The 18,391-nt window shown below is 41.5% G+C and overlaps 1 protein-coding gene across 4 annotated transcripts in view; it reads left to right on the top strand.

The window, feature by feature from the left end:
- Window positions 1-13,815, top strand: part of LOC144227644 (serine/threonine-protein kinase MRCK alpha-like) — a 64,174-nt gene extending 50,359 nt beyond the window's left edge. For 3 of the 4 annotated variants that reach the window (XM_077759317.1, XM_077759316.1, XM_077759315.1), the window contains 6 exons: window positions 1,102-1,318; window positions 2,633-2,695; window positions 5,464-6,060; window positions 10,659-10,756; window positions 11,831-11,915; window positions 13,355-13,815. In XM_077759317.1, coding sequence (XP_077615443.1) covers window positions 1,102-1,318; window positions 2,633-2,695; window positions 5,464-6,060; window positions 10,659-10,756; window positions 11,831-11,915; window positions 13,355-13,485 — 1,191 coding nt within the window. In that variant the 3' untranslated portion in view covers window positions 13,486-13,815. Of the gene's footprint in view, window positions 1-1,101; window positions 1,319-2,632; window positions 2,696-5,463; window positions 6,061-10,658; window positions 10,757-11,830; window positions 11,916-13,354 lie in introns of those variants that run through there. The other variant, XM_077759318.1, reaches the window with a different exon arrangement.
- Window positions 13,816-18,391: the final 4,576 nt, after the last annotated feature.

Genomic DNA, 18,391 nt, shown 5'->3' with positions numbered 1-18,391 from the left:
GGGCTCGGACTCACCAACCGTGAGATCATGACTTAAGCTGAAGTCGGACACAACCGACTGAGCCACCCAGGCGTGCCGCATTTTGCAATCTCTTAAGAAATACACACCCCACTGTTTAAAATTCATATAAAAACTGAAGTGATTCTGGAAGTGATTCTTTACCTATAAAGTGACAAAGGAAACAAAGGCCTGCTGTCCCCTGGTGACCCAGGTGCTTATAGTCAACCCATGAGTCTCGTAGTTAACACAGGCTGCAAGTTCCTAGTTCCGTAGTCCTGGGGTAGAAATCTATCTAGACTCTACCCAGCCACCCAGAAACCCTGCCAACGGACCTGGTCATTGGGCACTGGCTGATGACGCGGGAATCACGCCACTGCTGATGCTTACAAAAGAAATCCTACCTATAAATTTTGAGTGCTGCTAGGCTAAGTATACATTTTTAAATTTAAATTTTGTCATTTACTAGTAATGATGTAAGTCATAGGCACATAGCAGCCAGGAAAGCAAAGTACTTCTGAGTATTTGTGACTTAACAACAAAGGGTCCCTGAATGCTGCATAATGTCAACGCTGATTATGATGACTGCAATTAAGACCCATTGCCTGATTGCAATTAAGATGTTTATCAAAAGGTGCAAAGCTGTGTCTAGAATTGAAGAAGCAGAGAGGCTCAGCGTGGGAGCTCTGGCTACAGACTGTCAGCAGTTTTCCCTGCAGTGCCTGGCTTCTCACCTGTAAATGGACAGAATAGTGGTGTCCACCTGCTGAGTTTTCCGTGGGGATTAAATCAATTAACACACATACATTTCTTAGAGCAGTTCCTGGTACAGAATCAATGCTCAGTCGATGGTAACTATTGTCACTGCAGAAGCACAGGATTATTGGAGTACTGAGTATTTTTAGCAGGATCACGATAGAAGTGATTCTGACATTTCATTTCTGGCCCGGGTTCTGATGCTGACATCATTTATTCTACTAACCAGGAAGAGGGTGACAGTATTAGAAGTGTCATCACCAGTGATGAGTTTGATGAAAAATGCTCAACAGCTGGCATCAAGAGTTCCGCTTCCTTATAACTGAGACATTCCTTAAATCATTGCAGGTCACAGCTTCCCAGCTCTCGGTGCCTGGCAATAGGTACTCAGTGCCAATCCTAGCAGACAGCGAGGATGACAAGTGTGAGTGGGTGGGAGTGCTGAGTGACTTGCACAAGATGCTCAGAAAAAGTCACTGTCGAGACCGCTCAGTCTATGTCTTCAGAGAGGCTTATGACAGCAGTCTGCCCCTGATCAAAACCACCCAGACGGCTGCAATCATAGGTATGGACTTACAACATTTATGCCGGAGGTCTATGCCTCACCACAACCTCCAGATCCAGCTCTGAAAACCGTAACTTTATTCACAACCCATTGGTCAGCAAAACCTGCCTGACTGAGGCTGTCGGAGGTCTCCCTCCACCCAACCCACCTGCCCGTTACTACCCAGCAAAAATATGAATATATTTGATTACATGATGGTTCCCCAGGTCCTGAGTAAAATGATGTTTCTTTTTTCTTTTTTTTTTTTAATTTTTAAAAATGTTTTATTTATTTCTGAGAGAGGCAGCATGAGCAAGGGAGGGTCAGAAAGAGAGGGAGACACATAATCTGAAACAGGCTCCAGGCTCTGAGATAGGTGTCAGCACAGAGCCCGACACGGGGTCCGAACCCACAAACTGTGAGATCATGACCTGAGCCAAAGTCGGACGCTTAACCGACTGAGCCACCCAAGCACCCCGATGTTTCTTTAATGTACACACAGTGATACCTTTGTTGGGTCTGATTAGTTCTGAGTTCCCAAATCCCTCTGGCTCCCAGGGTATCACACCAGCAGTGTGGCCCTGCGTAGTAACTGTGAACTACCTACCTTGAGGATGGAGACTTTCATATCTGTATTCCCAGTACTCAATAAATAAATGAGAAACAAGTGAGCCGATGAACAGATTGCTAAGATCGGTATTCAATAAACAGAATACTTTCGTCTCCCAAACATTATTTCTTCTGAAATAGAGCCACTTTGCCACTTAGTGCTATGTAACATAGAACCCGCTCCTACTATACTCGTGTTAAATGCAGATGCTGCCTGCTTTTCAGTTCTCTACAGCATCAAGTGAGTTGATACACGTGCAGGTCTGTGCTTTGTATTCAGGCATTCGCTTATAAGTGCTATCTTTGCACTAGGAGTTTGAGTTGAGGCTGTGTTCGTACACACACCCCAGTGCTGTTACAGTTCAGGCCAAGAGCACCAGCAAATCCAATTAGAAATTTTTTTCATTCATGAGACAGTTAGGTACTTATAGCAAGTTATAGAATGTATCATTACTTAAGTATCATTCTTTATTCAAGTATTCATAAACTTTATAATGATATTTCTATTGAGAAAAAGTCGTTTTATTTTTACTTCTGTAATCTGGAAGAAAAATAATGCAAATTAATTATTCTTACTATGTTTTCATTTTTATATATGCTGAATGTGTATCTAATTTGACTTCTAAATTTTTCAATATTGATAAATTTGTCCAGTTTACTTTAATTGCTTTACTTAACGTTCACACCCTAAAATCCTTGATATCTATATTTATGTCTTAAATACAGATCACAAAAGAATTGCTCTAGGAAATGAAGAAGGCTTATTTGTTGTACATGTCACTATAGATGGTAAGGAGAATCTTTACTCTAGTAACAATACCAGATTTATTCTCTTTTCTCTGTAAAATAAATGTTCCAGGTCTGGTTTGATGTGTTTTCAAAGGATTTTTTTAATGTTTATTTATTTTTGAGAGAGAGACAGAACACAAGCAGGGGAGGGGCAGAGAGAGAGGGAGACACAGAATCCAAAACAGGCTTCAGGCTCCAGGCTCTGAGCTGTCAGCACAGAGCCCGACTTGGGCTCGAACTCACAAGCCATGACATCATGACCTGAGCCGAAGTTGGACCCTTAACTGACTGAGCCCCTCAGGTGCCCCTGGCTGATGTTTTTTCAAGTCAAATGATGACTCTTCTAATACCCAGAGATCCATAATCCCCCCGAGTCTAAATATCTTCACAGGTGCCTTTATATAAGAAGTCCCCTGTAAGAACTCAGTTTACCATCTTCCCAGTGGGACACAAAAGAAAACACAGTATATTCTGCTTGGTTCCGCCTCTCCCCCCACTGTTACATGGGCGGCACAATGAGTAAGAACATATAATTGAGTATTTCCTGGAGGAACGGGGACTAGATGTCAAGTCGAACAGAGCCATTCCCTACTGCTGTCCGCTTGAATGTCTGCCAGTGGTGGCTTAGCTGAGGAGAACGAAACCACAGGTCCATCAGCTGTGCTCCGCGTTGAAGGCCTTCCGCGCTGTGTGGGTGACACAGTCCTGAGGAGGCCCGAGAAGGATCCACCAGGTGTCCAGCATGAGAGCAGGAACTGGTCTCTTTGTGTGTGGCCACTGCACTCCACGCACTTAAAGAGCGCCTGGCATGTAGTAGCCACTCAACACGTATTTGTGTGATAAAGGATCAACTTAATGCCAGAAAAAAGGATATTTTTTCCCCTAAAAAAGTAGCATGTTTCCAATTGTTGGACCTTGAGTGGTGTTTGCCCTACTGCCTAGAATCTTGGGTTTATTATGGTTACTTAATAAAATAAGTAAATAAATAACAATTCAACTCATTTACATTAATTATGCTTAATACATTAATTTTATTATTAAGGTAATTATATTACTTTTGGAATAATTACTTTCTTTTTTACCTAAGTGATTTTTGATCTCTGATCCTTCCCTCCTCTCCTTTTCTATACCTCTCAAACATATTCATCCTGACATTAGGTCTGTGATTTAACTAGAACCTGACTTAGATCCTTTGGACTAATAATTGGGACAGAATTTAAAAATAAGAAAACATTCTTCTTACAGTGAAGGAAACTAACTTTCAAATGGCTTCATTTTCAAGAAAATTAAAAGGCAGCTTACTGAATGAGAGAAAATATTTGCAAAGTCACATCTGGTTCAGGGTTAATATCTAAAATATATATTTAAAAAATCACACATCTCAATAGCCAAAAAAAAAACAAAAAACCCTCCAATCAGATTAAAAAACGGTCAAAGGATTTGAAGAGACAGATTTTCCCCAGAAAAGACATATCAACAGCCAATAGGAACATGCAACAATGCTTAGCACCCCTAATCATCAGGGCAATGCAAATAAAAACTATGATAGATCACTTCCTAAATGTTAGAATGCCTATTAGAAAGATTAGGAATAAAAAGCGGTCGCAAGATGTGGAGAAAAGAGAACTCTTGTACTCTGTTGCTGGGAATGTTATTCAGCTCAGCCACTATGAAAAACAGAATGGGAAGTTCCTCAAAAAATTATAAATAGAACTCCCATATGACCTAGCAATTCTAGTTCTGGCCATTTATCCAAAGAAAACAAAATCACTAACTAGAAAAGTTCACTGCAGATTTATTTATAATAACCAAGATATGGAAACAACCTAAATGTCCATCAGTGGATGGATGTATAAAAAGTGTGGTATACATACACAATGGAATATTATTTAGCCAAAAAAGAGGAGGGCACTTGTGGGGATGAGCACTGGGTGATATATGGAAACCAATTTGACAATAAACTATTTGTAAAATAAAAAAATAAAAAAAAAAGAAATAGTGAGGGTTCCCCCCCCCCCCCCAAAAAAAGAACACCTTTCCATTTGTGATCATGGACAGACCTTGAGGGTACTAAGCTAAGTGAAATAAATCAGACAGAGACAAATGCTGTATGATGGCAGTTATATGTGGAATCTAAACAAGCAAAAAACCAAGCGAAACTACACACACACACACACACACACACACAAAAGATGCTCATAGAAAATGGAGAACAGAAAGGTGTTTGCTAGAAGTGGGGGAGGGAGGGTGCAAAATGGATGAATGGGGTCAAAAGGCACAAACTTCCAGTTATAATAAAATGAATGAGTCTTGGGAGTATAATGTATAGCTAGGTAACCAGAGAGAATAATACTGTATTGCATATATGAAATATGCCAAGAAGGTAGTAGGAGTAGATCTTAAAAATTCTCATCATAAGAACAAAAATTTTGTTAACTATGTTGGGTGCTGGATGTTAACTAGGCTTACTGTGGTGCTCATTTTGCAGTATATACACATATTGAATCATTCTGTTGTGCACCTGAAATTAAGATAATGGCATACCTCAGTTATACCTCATTTACAAAAATCTTTAAATAAGAAGACATTGCTAATTTGAAAGTGACTTGCCATTTTATTTGTAAAGAATTCCTTCAAGTTAATGACATTAAGATTCATGACATCGTTTTAATTGGACCTTTTCCAATTGCCTTTGGGTAAAATTGAGAGAACATTCAAAACAAACAGATTATTTTGAACTTAAAAATGACTTATATTTATTTGTGCAGAAATTATTCGTGTTGGTGACATGAAGAAGATTCATCAGATTGAACTCATCCCCTGTGGCCAGACGGTTGCAGTGATCTCTGGGAGAAGTCGCCATGTGCAACTGTTCCCCATGTCAGCTCTGGACGGACGGAAGACTGACATTCACAAGCTGGAGGAAACCAAAGGGTGTCAAACAATGACTTCTGGAACAGTGTGCCAAGGGGCCCGTACATGCCTCTGTGTAGCAAGGAAGAGCCAAGTCTTTTGTTATGAGCTGTTTCAGAGCAAGGAAATTTCTCATAGAAAATTTAAAGAGCTCCGAATCCCCACCAGTGTCCAGTGGATGGCCATCTTCAGTGAGCAGCTTTGTGTGGGATTCCAGTCAGGATTCCTGAGATACCCCTTGAGGAGAGAAGGGATTCCATACAGGATGCTGCACTCACATGACCCTACACTGTCATTTATTACACATCAACCAGAGGACGCTCTCTGTGCAGTTGAGATCTCCAGTATTGAATATCTGTTATGTTTTAGGAGCATTGGAATTTACACGGACAACCGGGGCCTCCGATCCAGGGCCGTCGAGCTGATGTGGCCAGCAACTCCAACCTGTTGCCGTAAGGCTGCTTTACAAGCTGTTCCCTTCTCTTTCTGTATCTTTCCTTTAAAAAGTACTTTTCTATATCCTCTAAACGACAGGCTTTATTTTTGAAAACAGCATCATTGAAGATTTCAGTTTTTCTGTCTTATTAAGTAGAATAGCTCTAATGAAGTTGTATCTAACTCATACATGTGATAACTTAGCCCTTAACTTTTACCATAGTCAGAGAAATTTTCCTTGAATATACCCTTAATCCAAATTGTTGCTTTTTGTAAGCTACATAGGTTATCTTCATGGTCACTGAAAATCATATACACATTAATTCACCGTAAGAAATAGTTACCGTATTGTTTTTTTGCCTTTTAGAAAGCTTAGTTTCTGTAAAGTATGCATATAATGTTCCTAAATAATTTTAGCTCATTTCATATTTCATGGATGCGGGCCATCATTTTATAAATTAAATACAGTCTTTTTTATTCACTTAGAGAATAGTATCCATCACTTAATATGAGCAACTTACTCTGCCACGGGTCGAGTCACAATGTTAAGCATAAGACTAGTCGGTCCATACGGAGGTTATAATCATGAGATGAGACCCATAATTAAGCAAGTACTATGACAGGGGAGCCCCATTTTTCACAGGAAGGACGCTTAACCTAAACAAGTGGTTCAGGGACAGCCAGCTGAAAAAATGAGAAGTGTTTTTGTCCTTCAACACTTATTTTAAAATGTCATTGTTTTCTGACTTCCATTGTTTCTGGTGAGCAAGCTGATGCGAAATCTGTGTGTTTTCTATTTAGCCGCTTAAGGTTTTCTCATTATCTTTGGTTTTCAGCAATTTGACTATGATGGGCTTACATGTAGTTTCCTTTGTGTCCTGCTTGGGGTTTTCAGAACTTCTCGGATCTGAAGATTGATAAATCTTTAATTAATTTTGGAAAATTTTTAGGGATATTTTCACAAGTTTTTCTAACTCTGTTTTCTCTTTTCTGGGGATCAAATTACATGTTTATTCAACTTCTTGATTTTGTTCCACAGGTCTTTGGATTCACTTTTTTTAATTCCCTTTTTTCCCTCTGCTTAAGTTTCGATAATTTCAAGTGACTCCATCTTCAATTTCACTGATCTTTTTCCCACTGGTTTATCCAGGAATTAAGCATTTCAGATACTGTATTCTTGTTCATAACTTCATTTTTTGAAATTTCCAATTATTTAGTGAAATTGTCCTATCTTCCAATGTTTGTTTATATTTTTCATAAAGTCCTGAACTATTTATAATAATTATTTATAATTATTCCAATAGATGGCTCATCTGTGGGTCTATTTCTATTGATTTTTTCTGGATTAAGGTGATATTTTCTTGTTTTACAGCTTATTATTTTTTTATCCTTTGTTGAACATTATGAATGCTATGACATAGGGGCTACGGACTGTCTTGTGTATTTCTCCTGACACTGTTGTATGTTTTGTTTTGACAAGCAATTAATCTACTGATGGACCACGTTGGTTTTGGTGAGGTGTAGCTTTCGACTTTGTTAGGGTAGACCTATTTTAGCTTTTCTTCTAGTCCTCACCCCTCAGGAATGGCCTTTCTGGGGTCTCAGCTGAATGCTTAGGGTTTTCACCGGTCTGCCTAGGTCAGAAATCTATCATCTTTCCAGCACGGCACTACTCATGAAATGTTTGTTCCCCACTCAGGGCTCTGAGCACGTCTCTTGGAGTTTTGCTCTGTCCATGAGCAGCTTTGGATTTGGCCAGGGACTTTGAGGGAACTGGTGTGCCGATGTCTGGGACCCGTTTTTTGTGGCTCTTTCCTCTGTGTACCCTGCTTTGCAAATTCCAGACACATCAGAATCTGTTTCTTCTGCCCAGGAAAACCTCCACTCTCTGCTGGGGCTCCGTGTGGGGTCTGCCTCATGTCTTTCTCCTTCTTTAGGGATGGCAGTCCTACGTCGTACTAATACCTAAAAACAGTTACTTCATATATTTCTTTTCCAGTTTCATAATTATCAGTGGTGGCAGGACATGTCCCGTATCATCTGCTCTGTCATAACTGGAACAGGCCATCCACACTGCACTTTGTGAGGATCTGTAGTAAGGTTCAGTGTTTCAGGCACGGAGTTCAAGGTGACAGTTCAAGACATGGGGCTGGACGGTGCTCACAAGCCAGACTACAGAAGGTGTTTTGTACGCACTGACATGGTTACGTTTGCATTTCAGAAAAATCCCTAGGTTCCAATGGTTGGAGACTATGCAAGAGGAGACTGCAGGCCAAGAGACCAACTTGGAAGTCATTGTAGAAACTGTGGACTAAAATTGTGTAAGGCAGATGGAGTTTGGGGGGAGAGGAAAGAATCTGAGGACTACTGAAGAGATACAACTGACAAAACTCTACATTTGACTGTAAGTGGAGGCTGAGGTACAGAGAATCAGTAATGATTCTCGGATGTCCAACTTAAGCACATGAGCGGATACCACTGGTATTCACCAATAAAACACAAGGTGGGTGGACTTGGACAAGGGATGAGGGATGCCATCGTTTAACTTCTTGCTTTTTTGTTGTGCTGTTGAAATATTTTAAATCAAATCCTAGAAGTCATCGTTGTTCTGCCTCAACACATTTTACATTAGATCTCTAAAAATGTAGACAGTTCCTCATAAAACCACATTGCTATTATCACCCCTGGAGAAGTTACCAGTGACTGTTACCGTCCAATACACAGTCCCTATGTAAATATTCCTGATTATCACAAAGATGTCTCTTCTGACCATGTACTTCTTGGAATCAAAATCGGAAGCAGGTCCACATACTGCATATTATCGTTACATCATGAATACCGTCTAACCTTGAATGGTCTTCCATGCCGCTGATTTGTTGTCCACAGGGCGTTGCGCAATCTGGATCTGCTTCCTCATGGTGCTTTTTAACTTCTTCCCTCATATCCTAACTTTCCTGTAACTGAGAATGAGCTCCAAAGCCTTTTGCTAAGAATGCTTCATGACTAGCGCTGGGAATGTCATACCGAAGCATACTGGGGCACATGATGTCCGGCCCTCTGCTTGCGGCCGTGCTAAGATGGATTACTCGTTTCTGATGTTGCCAGCCTGGTTCCTTGGACACGCTGGGTTTGTACTGCCAGTGGGAGAGCAAGCAGACAGGAGGACACAGGTCAGAGAACCAAGAAACACAAATATCAGAGGGACGGTCAAAGGGAAAGAGGCCCACAAGGGAGAATTCTGGGAGGCGAGTGCCACTGAGCAGCCAGTAAGACGGGTTGAAATGTGTCTGTTGGTTTCAGCAACGACTGGTGGTTGATGATTTGCAGCGAGAGCAGTTTTAATGAAGAGATTAAGGCACAAGGCTGCAAGTTTTCACTGCTTTGTTCATTAACTTCACTCTCCACATAGACTTTCCTAATCCTATGCTACACTCTTGCTGTGAACTGAATTAGTTTAGGAGCCAGATTTTGAAATGTTGTGCAATTACTTAAAGCTGCTGTTAGATGAAAATGTTAGAAAGCTTTTGGTTAGACTTTTCCTGTTTGTATTGTACTCTAAAATGTGACCAATGTGCATCGTTTATTTTCTTATTTTTTAAAAATAGTTTGTTGTCAAGTTGGTTTCCATATAACACCCAGTGCTCATCCCCACAAGTGCCCTCCTCCATGCCCATCTCTCCCCTTCCCCTCCCCCCCACCCCCATCAGCCCTCAGTTTGTTCTCAGCATTCAAGAGTCTCTCATGGTTTGCCTCCCTCCCTCTCCCCAACTATTTTTCTCCTTCTTCTCCCCCATGGTCCTCCATTAAATTCTTCCTAATCCACCTATACGTGCAAACACATGGTATCTGTCCTTCTCTGCCTGACTTATTTTGCTCAGCATAACACCCTCAAGAGCCTAACTGTCCATCAACTGACAAATGGATCAAGAAGATGTGGTTTACCTATACCATGGAATACCACATGGCAATGGGAAAGAATGAAATCTGGCCATGTGTAGCAACATGGATAGAACTTTAGGGTGTTATGTTTTTATTTTTTTAACCATATCAAAAAAAGATGTGAGGCAGTAACTACATAATTACAATACTATAATCGGATTCTCTTAGGTTTCCAACCTTAAATTTTTTTTTAAATCTATCAGGTATAATAGATACAATTCATAATGAATGCTGTGTGATTCCATTTGTACACAGTTTTGAAAAGACAACATTTTAGAAATGGAGGGCAGATCANTTCCCAGGGGTTAGGGGAGGAGGGGGAGGTGGGTGGGTTTGTAAAAGGGACCCCTGAGGGATCCTTGTGGTGGCATAAATATTCTGTATTTTGAGTCTGGTGGTGGATACATGAACCTATATAGGTGATAACACGGTACAGACCAACACACACACACACACACACACACGTAAACGGGAAATCTGCCCAAAATGGGTAGGTTGAGTCAATCAATGTCAGTAACCTAGTTTTGCAAAGTATTACATTGAATGGAACTGGGCAGTGTGCAAGAGATCTTTTTTATCAAAACTGCATGTGAATTTATAATTATTTTAATAAAAATTCCAGTTAAAAATGAATCCTAAAGCCCACATGTGCTGTCGCCTCCTCCCTCTCTCCCAGGTTACAATGCCCCTTACCTCTCTGTGTACAGTGAAAATGCAGTGGACATCTTTGACGTGAACTCCATGGAATGGATCCAGACTGTCCCCCTCAAGAAGGTGATCCAACACCGAGATCATGTGACTAACGAATCACTGACGGAAAACAGAAGCAGGATATTCATTTGTGCATTTTCTGTACTTACCAATGTGTATTTACTAATTTGGAGGCTAAACGGAGAGTAAAAAATCCACTCCGAAACCCAAATTGGTTAATTTTATTACTAGTACAAAAGCTATTTCATGATACATACTTGCATTATACAAAGTAGGACTGTCATGATATAAATAAATAGTACATCTATATGCATTTATAAATGTAATGTAAATATACGTCCCACATTTAATTACTTTTGTTACTAATTTTCACTTAGTATTATATTACTGCATCCCATTAAAAATTTTATAGGGTTAAAGAAATAAAGTAAATTATCAAAGCTGTGTTTAGGATTCTAAGGGATTTGCAATACAATAAAACTTTTGTATCTCTACTACAAAGAATTTTAAACATAGATAAAAATTTAAAAGTGAAAAACTGTCACTTTGTAAGAAAAGATCAGTGCAGATTTAAGAATAATTAAATTTGGGGGTATTTATACATAGTACAAACTATGTACCAAAAAAAGTTTACACAGGAATATGATGAAAAAAGTAGTTACAATTATGTGAGATTTTGCCTCGCTTTAAACAGTATCAGCAGCCGGAAAAGCTTTTGCAAGGACTGCCCTAAACATGGAAACGTTCCAGAGTTCTAAATGTGAATCAGCTGCATTAACTACTTGATAAAACGAATTTATGATGCAAATGAATCTTCTGAAGATAACTTTTTATTACTAATTTTTTAAGCTAATATAAAAATTGAATGTATTTCTGTTAGCAATTTTCAGGTTTCTTTAACCTATGATATTCCCGTTTCTGAAATTTTATTAATGTTAGTTTGTAACACGAGCCATTCCCTTTGACCGGTATTTGTGTTATGTTGTGTTTTGTTTTTATTTTGGGGACTATAGTATTTTGAGGGTGGGTTACATAGAATATTTTAATAATTAATGCTTTATATATAAGCAAAGAGGTTTATAACTTAATTTTTAAAAGTATTTGTTGAAATGGTAATCTTACTTTTTACTATTTTAGGTTCGACCCTTGAATAGTGAAGGATCCCTAAATATTTTACTTTCGGAGACAATTAGATTAATATATTTCAAAAATAAGATGACAAGTAAGAAACGACTTCTTCTCAGAACTACTTCTAAGAGACCATGTCTCTAGTTGACTCCCCAACGTCACAGAGTGAGCTAGTGTTGGACGTGGCACTGATTCAATGCGTTGGTGGCAAAGAGTGGCTCTCCTTCACCCTTCCTATCTGTGTAGATAAAACATTTACTTCTGGAACTCTCCAGTTACTTTTCAGCAGGACTGACCCAGGCATGGTTGGACATGAGCACCTGTAAATACAAATCTCCACTTACAATGTTCACTGTGAAGACTCACTTTCCAACATGCCGAGGGTCTAAAAATGTGCGCCGCTGCAGCGCATGTGCAGATAGCACCCTCATTAGCCTAATTAACCTCATTAGCCCAGCCCTAATTTTTTTCCTTCATCTATATTTTTAGACTAGCAGATTTGGGGTATGAAAACAGCCACATGGATTCGTTTCTCTTTTTTTCTTATTGATAGGATGGAATGGGGGGTATAGCTAAGTATTAATCTTCTAGAGCTGCCATAACCACAGATTAGCACAGAAATTTAGTGCCCCACCATTCTGGAGGCTACAAGTCTGAGATCAGGGTCTCAGCTTGTTCCTTTTGAAGGCTGTGAGAGACAATTCCCAATGACTTCATCATCTTAACTCGATCATCTACAAAGATCCTATTTCCAAATAAGGTCACATTCATAGGTTACTGGAAGTTAGGACATTAGTATCTTTTAGAAAGAGATATGATTTAACCTGTAACAAGCTGTCTTATTTCCTTTTTGAAGTCTAAGAGAGTTTTGAGGGTTTCTGGGTGACAGTTCTATTTATTTCTAGATATTAAAAACGAAAATAGAGCGGGTGTTGGACTCCTAGGGGTAAAAGGAAGAGTTGCATCCTCCTCTAAGATCAGAGGAAGCAGAGTGTAGAGGCTGATTCTTACCTTCAACAGAGGGGAGTTGGGGAGGGGTCACTTCACCCCACCTCTGCACCTCTTTCTCCCGTAGTGGGCCTCAGAAATGTTTTGCTTTGTTACAATAATTGTAATTGTTTTATTTATAGAATTACATTTTTTCCTTTACATTTTTCCCTGTAGCACAACAAAATATTCTAATGCCCTTAAGCCACAAAAATCTGGTAGGAGAAAAACAGTCTAGACATGTGAGGGCCAATCAGTTGCTCTCTCCTTCTCAAGAAATGATGCTGTTTTAGAGATCTAAGTCAGCACAGATTTATTTTTCAAGTACTGCTTAAATTGAACCTTAAATTCTGTTCATTAATGCTCCATTCCTATTCTTGACAATGGATTATGGATGCCATAAGCATCCAGTTTTAACTTTTAAGCACTAGAGCACTATATTTGCGCAGTTCCTTTATTGTGAGATTAACTGAAATTAACGGGTAAGGGGGCATTTTTAACAGTTTAAAGGATGCTATTGTTTTATGTGTTTAAAAACATGTATAGATGGAGATGAGCTGGTATTTCCTGAAACATCAGATAATCATCAGAAGCAAATGGTCCAACATCTTCACAGCAAGTGTCGATATTCCTTCAGAGTTCCTACAGGGAAGGGAAAGCCACCCACAGGGCTATGACCACCACCCCTTGCGTGTGAGCCAGAAGGACCACTCCAGAACCCTGTGCTATGTGATGTGATTGGGAAGAAGAAACCAGTTGCTTAAACTCGGGCAGAAACCTCTGTTCACATCAGTGTTAATGTTTATTTCTCTGTGAAACTGGAAAGAAACCCTTTTTGTAGTAAGTACAAATGGAAGTGTAATGTTGACTCCTACCTCTGTGAATGTGGAATGAGTGAAATTCAGTATGTAAGCCTCCATGTCACAAATATACAACAAATGTGTATACACATCCCAATGTTATACCCCATACCTGTTTTGTGAACAAATAAAGTATTTGCATATGCATGTGTGGGTTGATTACTCTCTGACTCTGGATGTGTTTTGCTTTGACTTTAGGATAGCCTTTGTTAATGAGCCATTCCTTCGTAATCTCTGTAACTGAATAGGCAGAAAAAATAGACTGATCTCTGGATTACAAATAAAACATTCCTGAAGTCATGCAAATTCTTTGAAAAGAGGCATAATCATATGAAAAATATCTAATAGCAGAGCTTCTCTGATGTCTGTGGCTGTTTAAGGTAATGATTTCTACCAAAACCCTCAGTTTTTCAAGTTTCAAATTTTCAAGTCTTTTTGGAAGAAAAGAGAACTGTTAAAATCTTCAACTTAATGGAAAACGGAAATTGTGGATTTCTCTATTTTTTCCTTTCACATCCAACAAATTTGGCTTCGTATGTTTTTGAAGCTTTCTTATTGGATTCACATGCATTTAGGATACTTATGTTAGATATGATAATTGATCTTATCATTATGAAAATCTCATCTTTCTCATTAATAGTGCTTATCAAGGAATCTCCTTGGTCCAATATTCATATAGCTGCTCTAGCAGATCTTACTTTAGAATTTGCATTACCTTTTTTCCATCCTTCACTCTTAACCTACATGTGTTTTTAGATTTAAAATCCGTTTCTTATATTTGGCATATGATTAGGTCTTGCTTTTCATCAAGTTTCATAACGTTCATGTTTTAATTCGGAGGATTTTGAACATTTACAATTAATATAAACATAGTGACGTGTTTGGCTTTACATAGACCATCTTTTTTGTTTGCTGTATCTCTTATTTTTCTTTCTTGTCTGTTCCTGTATTCTTTGGAATTGATTTTGTATTCTATGATTCCATTTTTTCTGATATAGCTCTTATTCGTACCACTTTAACTTTGGGTGATTGTTTTCCAACTTATATTTTTACAATTCTAATTCCAATTAAGATATGTGAGTTTTCCAACACCACCAAGCAATTCTCTAACATCGGGGGGTGTCCTACAATATGCATGTCAATTTTGACACAATCTACCTGGAGACACTGTCAGATCACACAGTCACTTAGCTCCACAAGACTGCCCACTCCCCTCCACTTCAGACGTGAGTTGCAAGCCCTGGTTGTCACCTACAAGGGTACAGATCACAGGCTCCAACAACTCCCCTTGGGTTCAATTAACTTGCTAGATTGGCTCACAGAACTCAGAGAAACATTTTACTTATTACTGGCTTATTATAAAAGGAACTCAGGAACAGCTAGATGGGAAAAATGCATTGGACAAGTTCCAGGGAAAGGACATAGGTTTCCATGCCATCTCCTAGCCCCCATCTCCCTGAACCTCCATGTATTCACCAAGCCGGAAGCTCTCTGAACCTTGTCCTTCTGGGTTTCTATGGAGGCTTCATGACATAGGCATGACTGATTATACCAATTGGCCATTAGTAATGGATTCAACCTCCACCCCTCTCCCCTCCCCAGAGGCTGAGGAGAGTGGGACTGAAAGTTCCAACTTTCAAATCACATTCTAATCACATGGGTTCCCTGGTGACCAGGCCCATTCTTAGTGCTTTCCAAAGTCACCTGATTTAACATAACAAAAGACACCTTTATTACTCTCATCCCTTTGGAAATTCCAAGGGTTTTAGAAGGTCTGTGTCAGAAAAGTGATGAAGACCAAATAGGTATTTATTATAAATTACAGTATCACAATTATGCATCTTTAACTTGTAACTATTTACCCTGAAATAATGGTACCAATTCACCTATAATGTAAAAACCTTGTAATATAGTTCCATTTAATCCTCCAATCTTTTGTGCTATTATCATACGTTTTGTTTCTGTTATTATATTTTTCATTATACCTACTTGGGTATTATTTTTGCTCAAACAGTAAATTATCAAGAATTCATTTTATTTACTTATTTTTTTTTTAATTTTTTTAATGTTTATTTATTTTTGAGTGGGAGAGAAAGAGAGACAAAGCACGAGCAGGGGAGGGGCAGAGAGAGAGGGAAACACAGAATCCGAAGCAGTCTCCAAGCTCTGAGCTGTCAGCACAGAGCCTGACATGGGGCTTGAACTCACAAACTGTGAGATCATGACCTGAGCTGCAGTCGGATGCTTAACCAACTGAGCCACCCAGGCACCCCTTTATTTACTTATTTTTTAATGTTTATTTTTGAGAGTAAGAAACACAGAGTATGAGCAGGGAAGGGGCAGAGAGAGAGAGGGGGAGACACAGAATCTCAACCAGGCTCTGGGCTCCGAGGTGTCAGCACAGAGCCTGACACTGGGCTCGAACCCAGGAACAGGGAGATCATGACCTGAGCCGAAGGCAGATGCCGAACCAACCGAGTCACCCAGATGCCCCAAGAATTTATTTTAAAACAGTAAAAAATTTTATATTAATTCACATATCTACCATTTTTGGCCCTCTTCATTTTTAATGATTTGTTCTATATGGTAACTGCCTTTTGAAGAGATAAGCTTAGTTGTCTTATAAAATGTCCCACTCTCCGGACTTGTTTTATTTTTATTGTTGTCATTCCTTCACTCTCCAAGTGGGATGATCTATCAGACACATATTGTACACAGGCAGGCAGAGCGAACAGCATTTGTTAATGCACACCAGTTGTTCTCAACTGGAGGCTATTTTTCAGGGGACATTTGATAAAATTTAGATGCTACTGGCATCTAGTGGGTAGAGGTCAAGTGTGGTGCTAGAGAGCTTTCATCGCACAGATCAGGTGCCAATGACAAGGAACTATCTGGCCCAAGACATACATAGCATGGAGGCTGAGAAATCCTGATGTTGATGCCTGACCTCCTAGGGCTAGTTCAGAAAACTCAGTATTTTTGTGTGGTTGGAATGAACTGTGCAGTGCTGGTGAGAGCGCCCAATCCAAGGAAACATGGAGGGCAAGGGGTCACACAGACCGGGGTCCCAAGCATAGTGCAACAAGGTTTGGATTTCATCCTGCAGGATAGAAAACACTGAATTATTAACTGCGGAATTAACACCAATAACACTCACCGTTTGAAAAGATCTCCCCATCGGGAATACAGATGCACTGCGGCGCAACGGGGCAGCTGCAGTAATTCGGAGAGGCCATGAGGAGGGCGGGCTCTAAAGAAGGTAAATGACTTAATCGCCTCTTTGGAACGCGAGGAGGATGAACCGAAGCAGGACCCCTAGGCTTGGAGCCTGACAGCTGCGTGAACGTTCTCCTCCCGTGGGGTCAGGAACGCGGGGCAGAGGAGCAGCCTCGGGGCGGGCGGTGCGCGGTCTGAGATCCCCGCACGGCGTGCAAGGGGCCGCGTCTGGGAAGCGGGCGGGCTGGTGCTCGCAGGGGGCCGAGTCCTCAAGGGACGGAAGCATTTAGGCAATGGCTGAAGTAACAGCTGAAGGAGCCCAGGGGACGGGACCACTGCGAGAAGGAAACCCAGGCAAAGGAAGGAACCGCGACCACCCTCAGGAAGTGAATCCCAGGCGGGAATTTCAACATGTTCGAGTGCTGCCGCAGACGGCCCGTTACAAACTTAAGTTATGGCCCCAAACTTGTCCCCTAAGGGGCTCAGACTGTCCCCGAAGCGCCGGCAGGGCAGAGGCCTGAGGGTTGCGGGGGCGGGGAACGCCGGGGCCGGACCCGACCGCGCTCAGCTCGGCGGGGTTGGGAGGGGCGGCTGTCCCGTTCATCAGGCTGGTGTCACGGACTCTCTGCCGGAGCGCGAGCCTCCCCCTCCTGCAGGCGGCCGTGCACGGAAGCCCACCGCACCCCGCACCGCTTTCTCACTCCCCACCCCCGGCCCAGCGATCGGGGCCTACCTGCTCCGGGCTCGCGGCCCCTGGCGGGCCAGGGAGTCTCCCGGAGCCAGCGCGGCCTGGCCTGGAGCGGGGCCGCGCACCGGAGAAGCTGACCCGTCGCCCCGGCGGGGACGGCCTGCGACAGACACCGCCGTTTCCACGTGTCCCCTCCACGGCGTCGACCGCGGCCGCGTGGTTGCCTCTCTGGAGCTCGCCGCACAGCACCCTGGGAACGAACTCCCGCCGTGCCGTGTGCGCATGCGCAGCCCCGCCTCTGGCCGCCCCCGGAAGTCAACTTGGGGATAGAGGGCGCGGAGGCAGGTGCCTGCCAGTCCTTGCGGGTCAGGTGTGCAGGGGGCCGGGAAAGCGCGGGATGCGGGTCTGCAGGGGAGACTGGCAGCAGGAGGGCCCAGGGCAAATTCTAGCTGCCACCGAGTAACCAGGGGCGGGGTGAGAGACTAGAGACGCTCAGGGCCCTCCTCTGTCCGTGGGCATTGCCAGGGACCCCTGCTCGCTCTGACCATCAACTAGGATGCCACCTGTGAAGGATGAGCCGCATGCCAAGTCTTAAGTTGAGTGTAATTTGGATTCAGAAGACACTTTGCTCTTCTTTGTATTCAATTCTACCTTAAAAAAAAAAAAGGCAACAACCATAAAACAGGTGCAGAGAGATGGTGGGATATACTTCTTGTCACAAGCTTTTTGGTGACGGAGTTCAAGTTCAGAGGCCGATTTGGCTTCCTCCCAGTCTCATTTGCCTTCTGAGACCCTTTCTGCCACTCAGCGGTGCAGTGT

Source organism: Crocuta crocuta, unplaced genomic scaffold, assembly GCF_008692635.1.
Source record: "Crocuta crocuta isolate KB4526 unplaced genomic scaffold, BGI_CrCroc_1.0 scaffold41, whole genome shotgun sequence".
Taxonomy (NCBI): Eukaryota; Metazoa; Chordata; class Mammalia; order Carnivora; family Hyaenidae; genus Crocuta; species Crocuta crocuta.
This window is presented reverse-complemented; position numbering and strand designations above follow the sequence as displayed.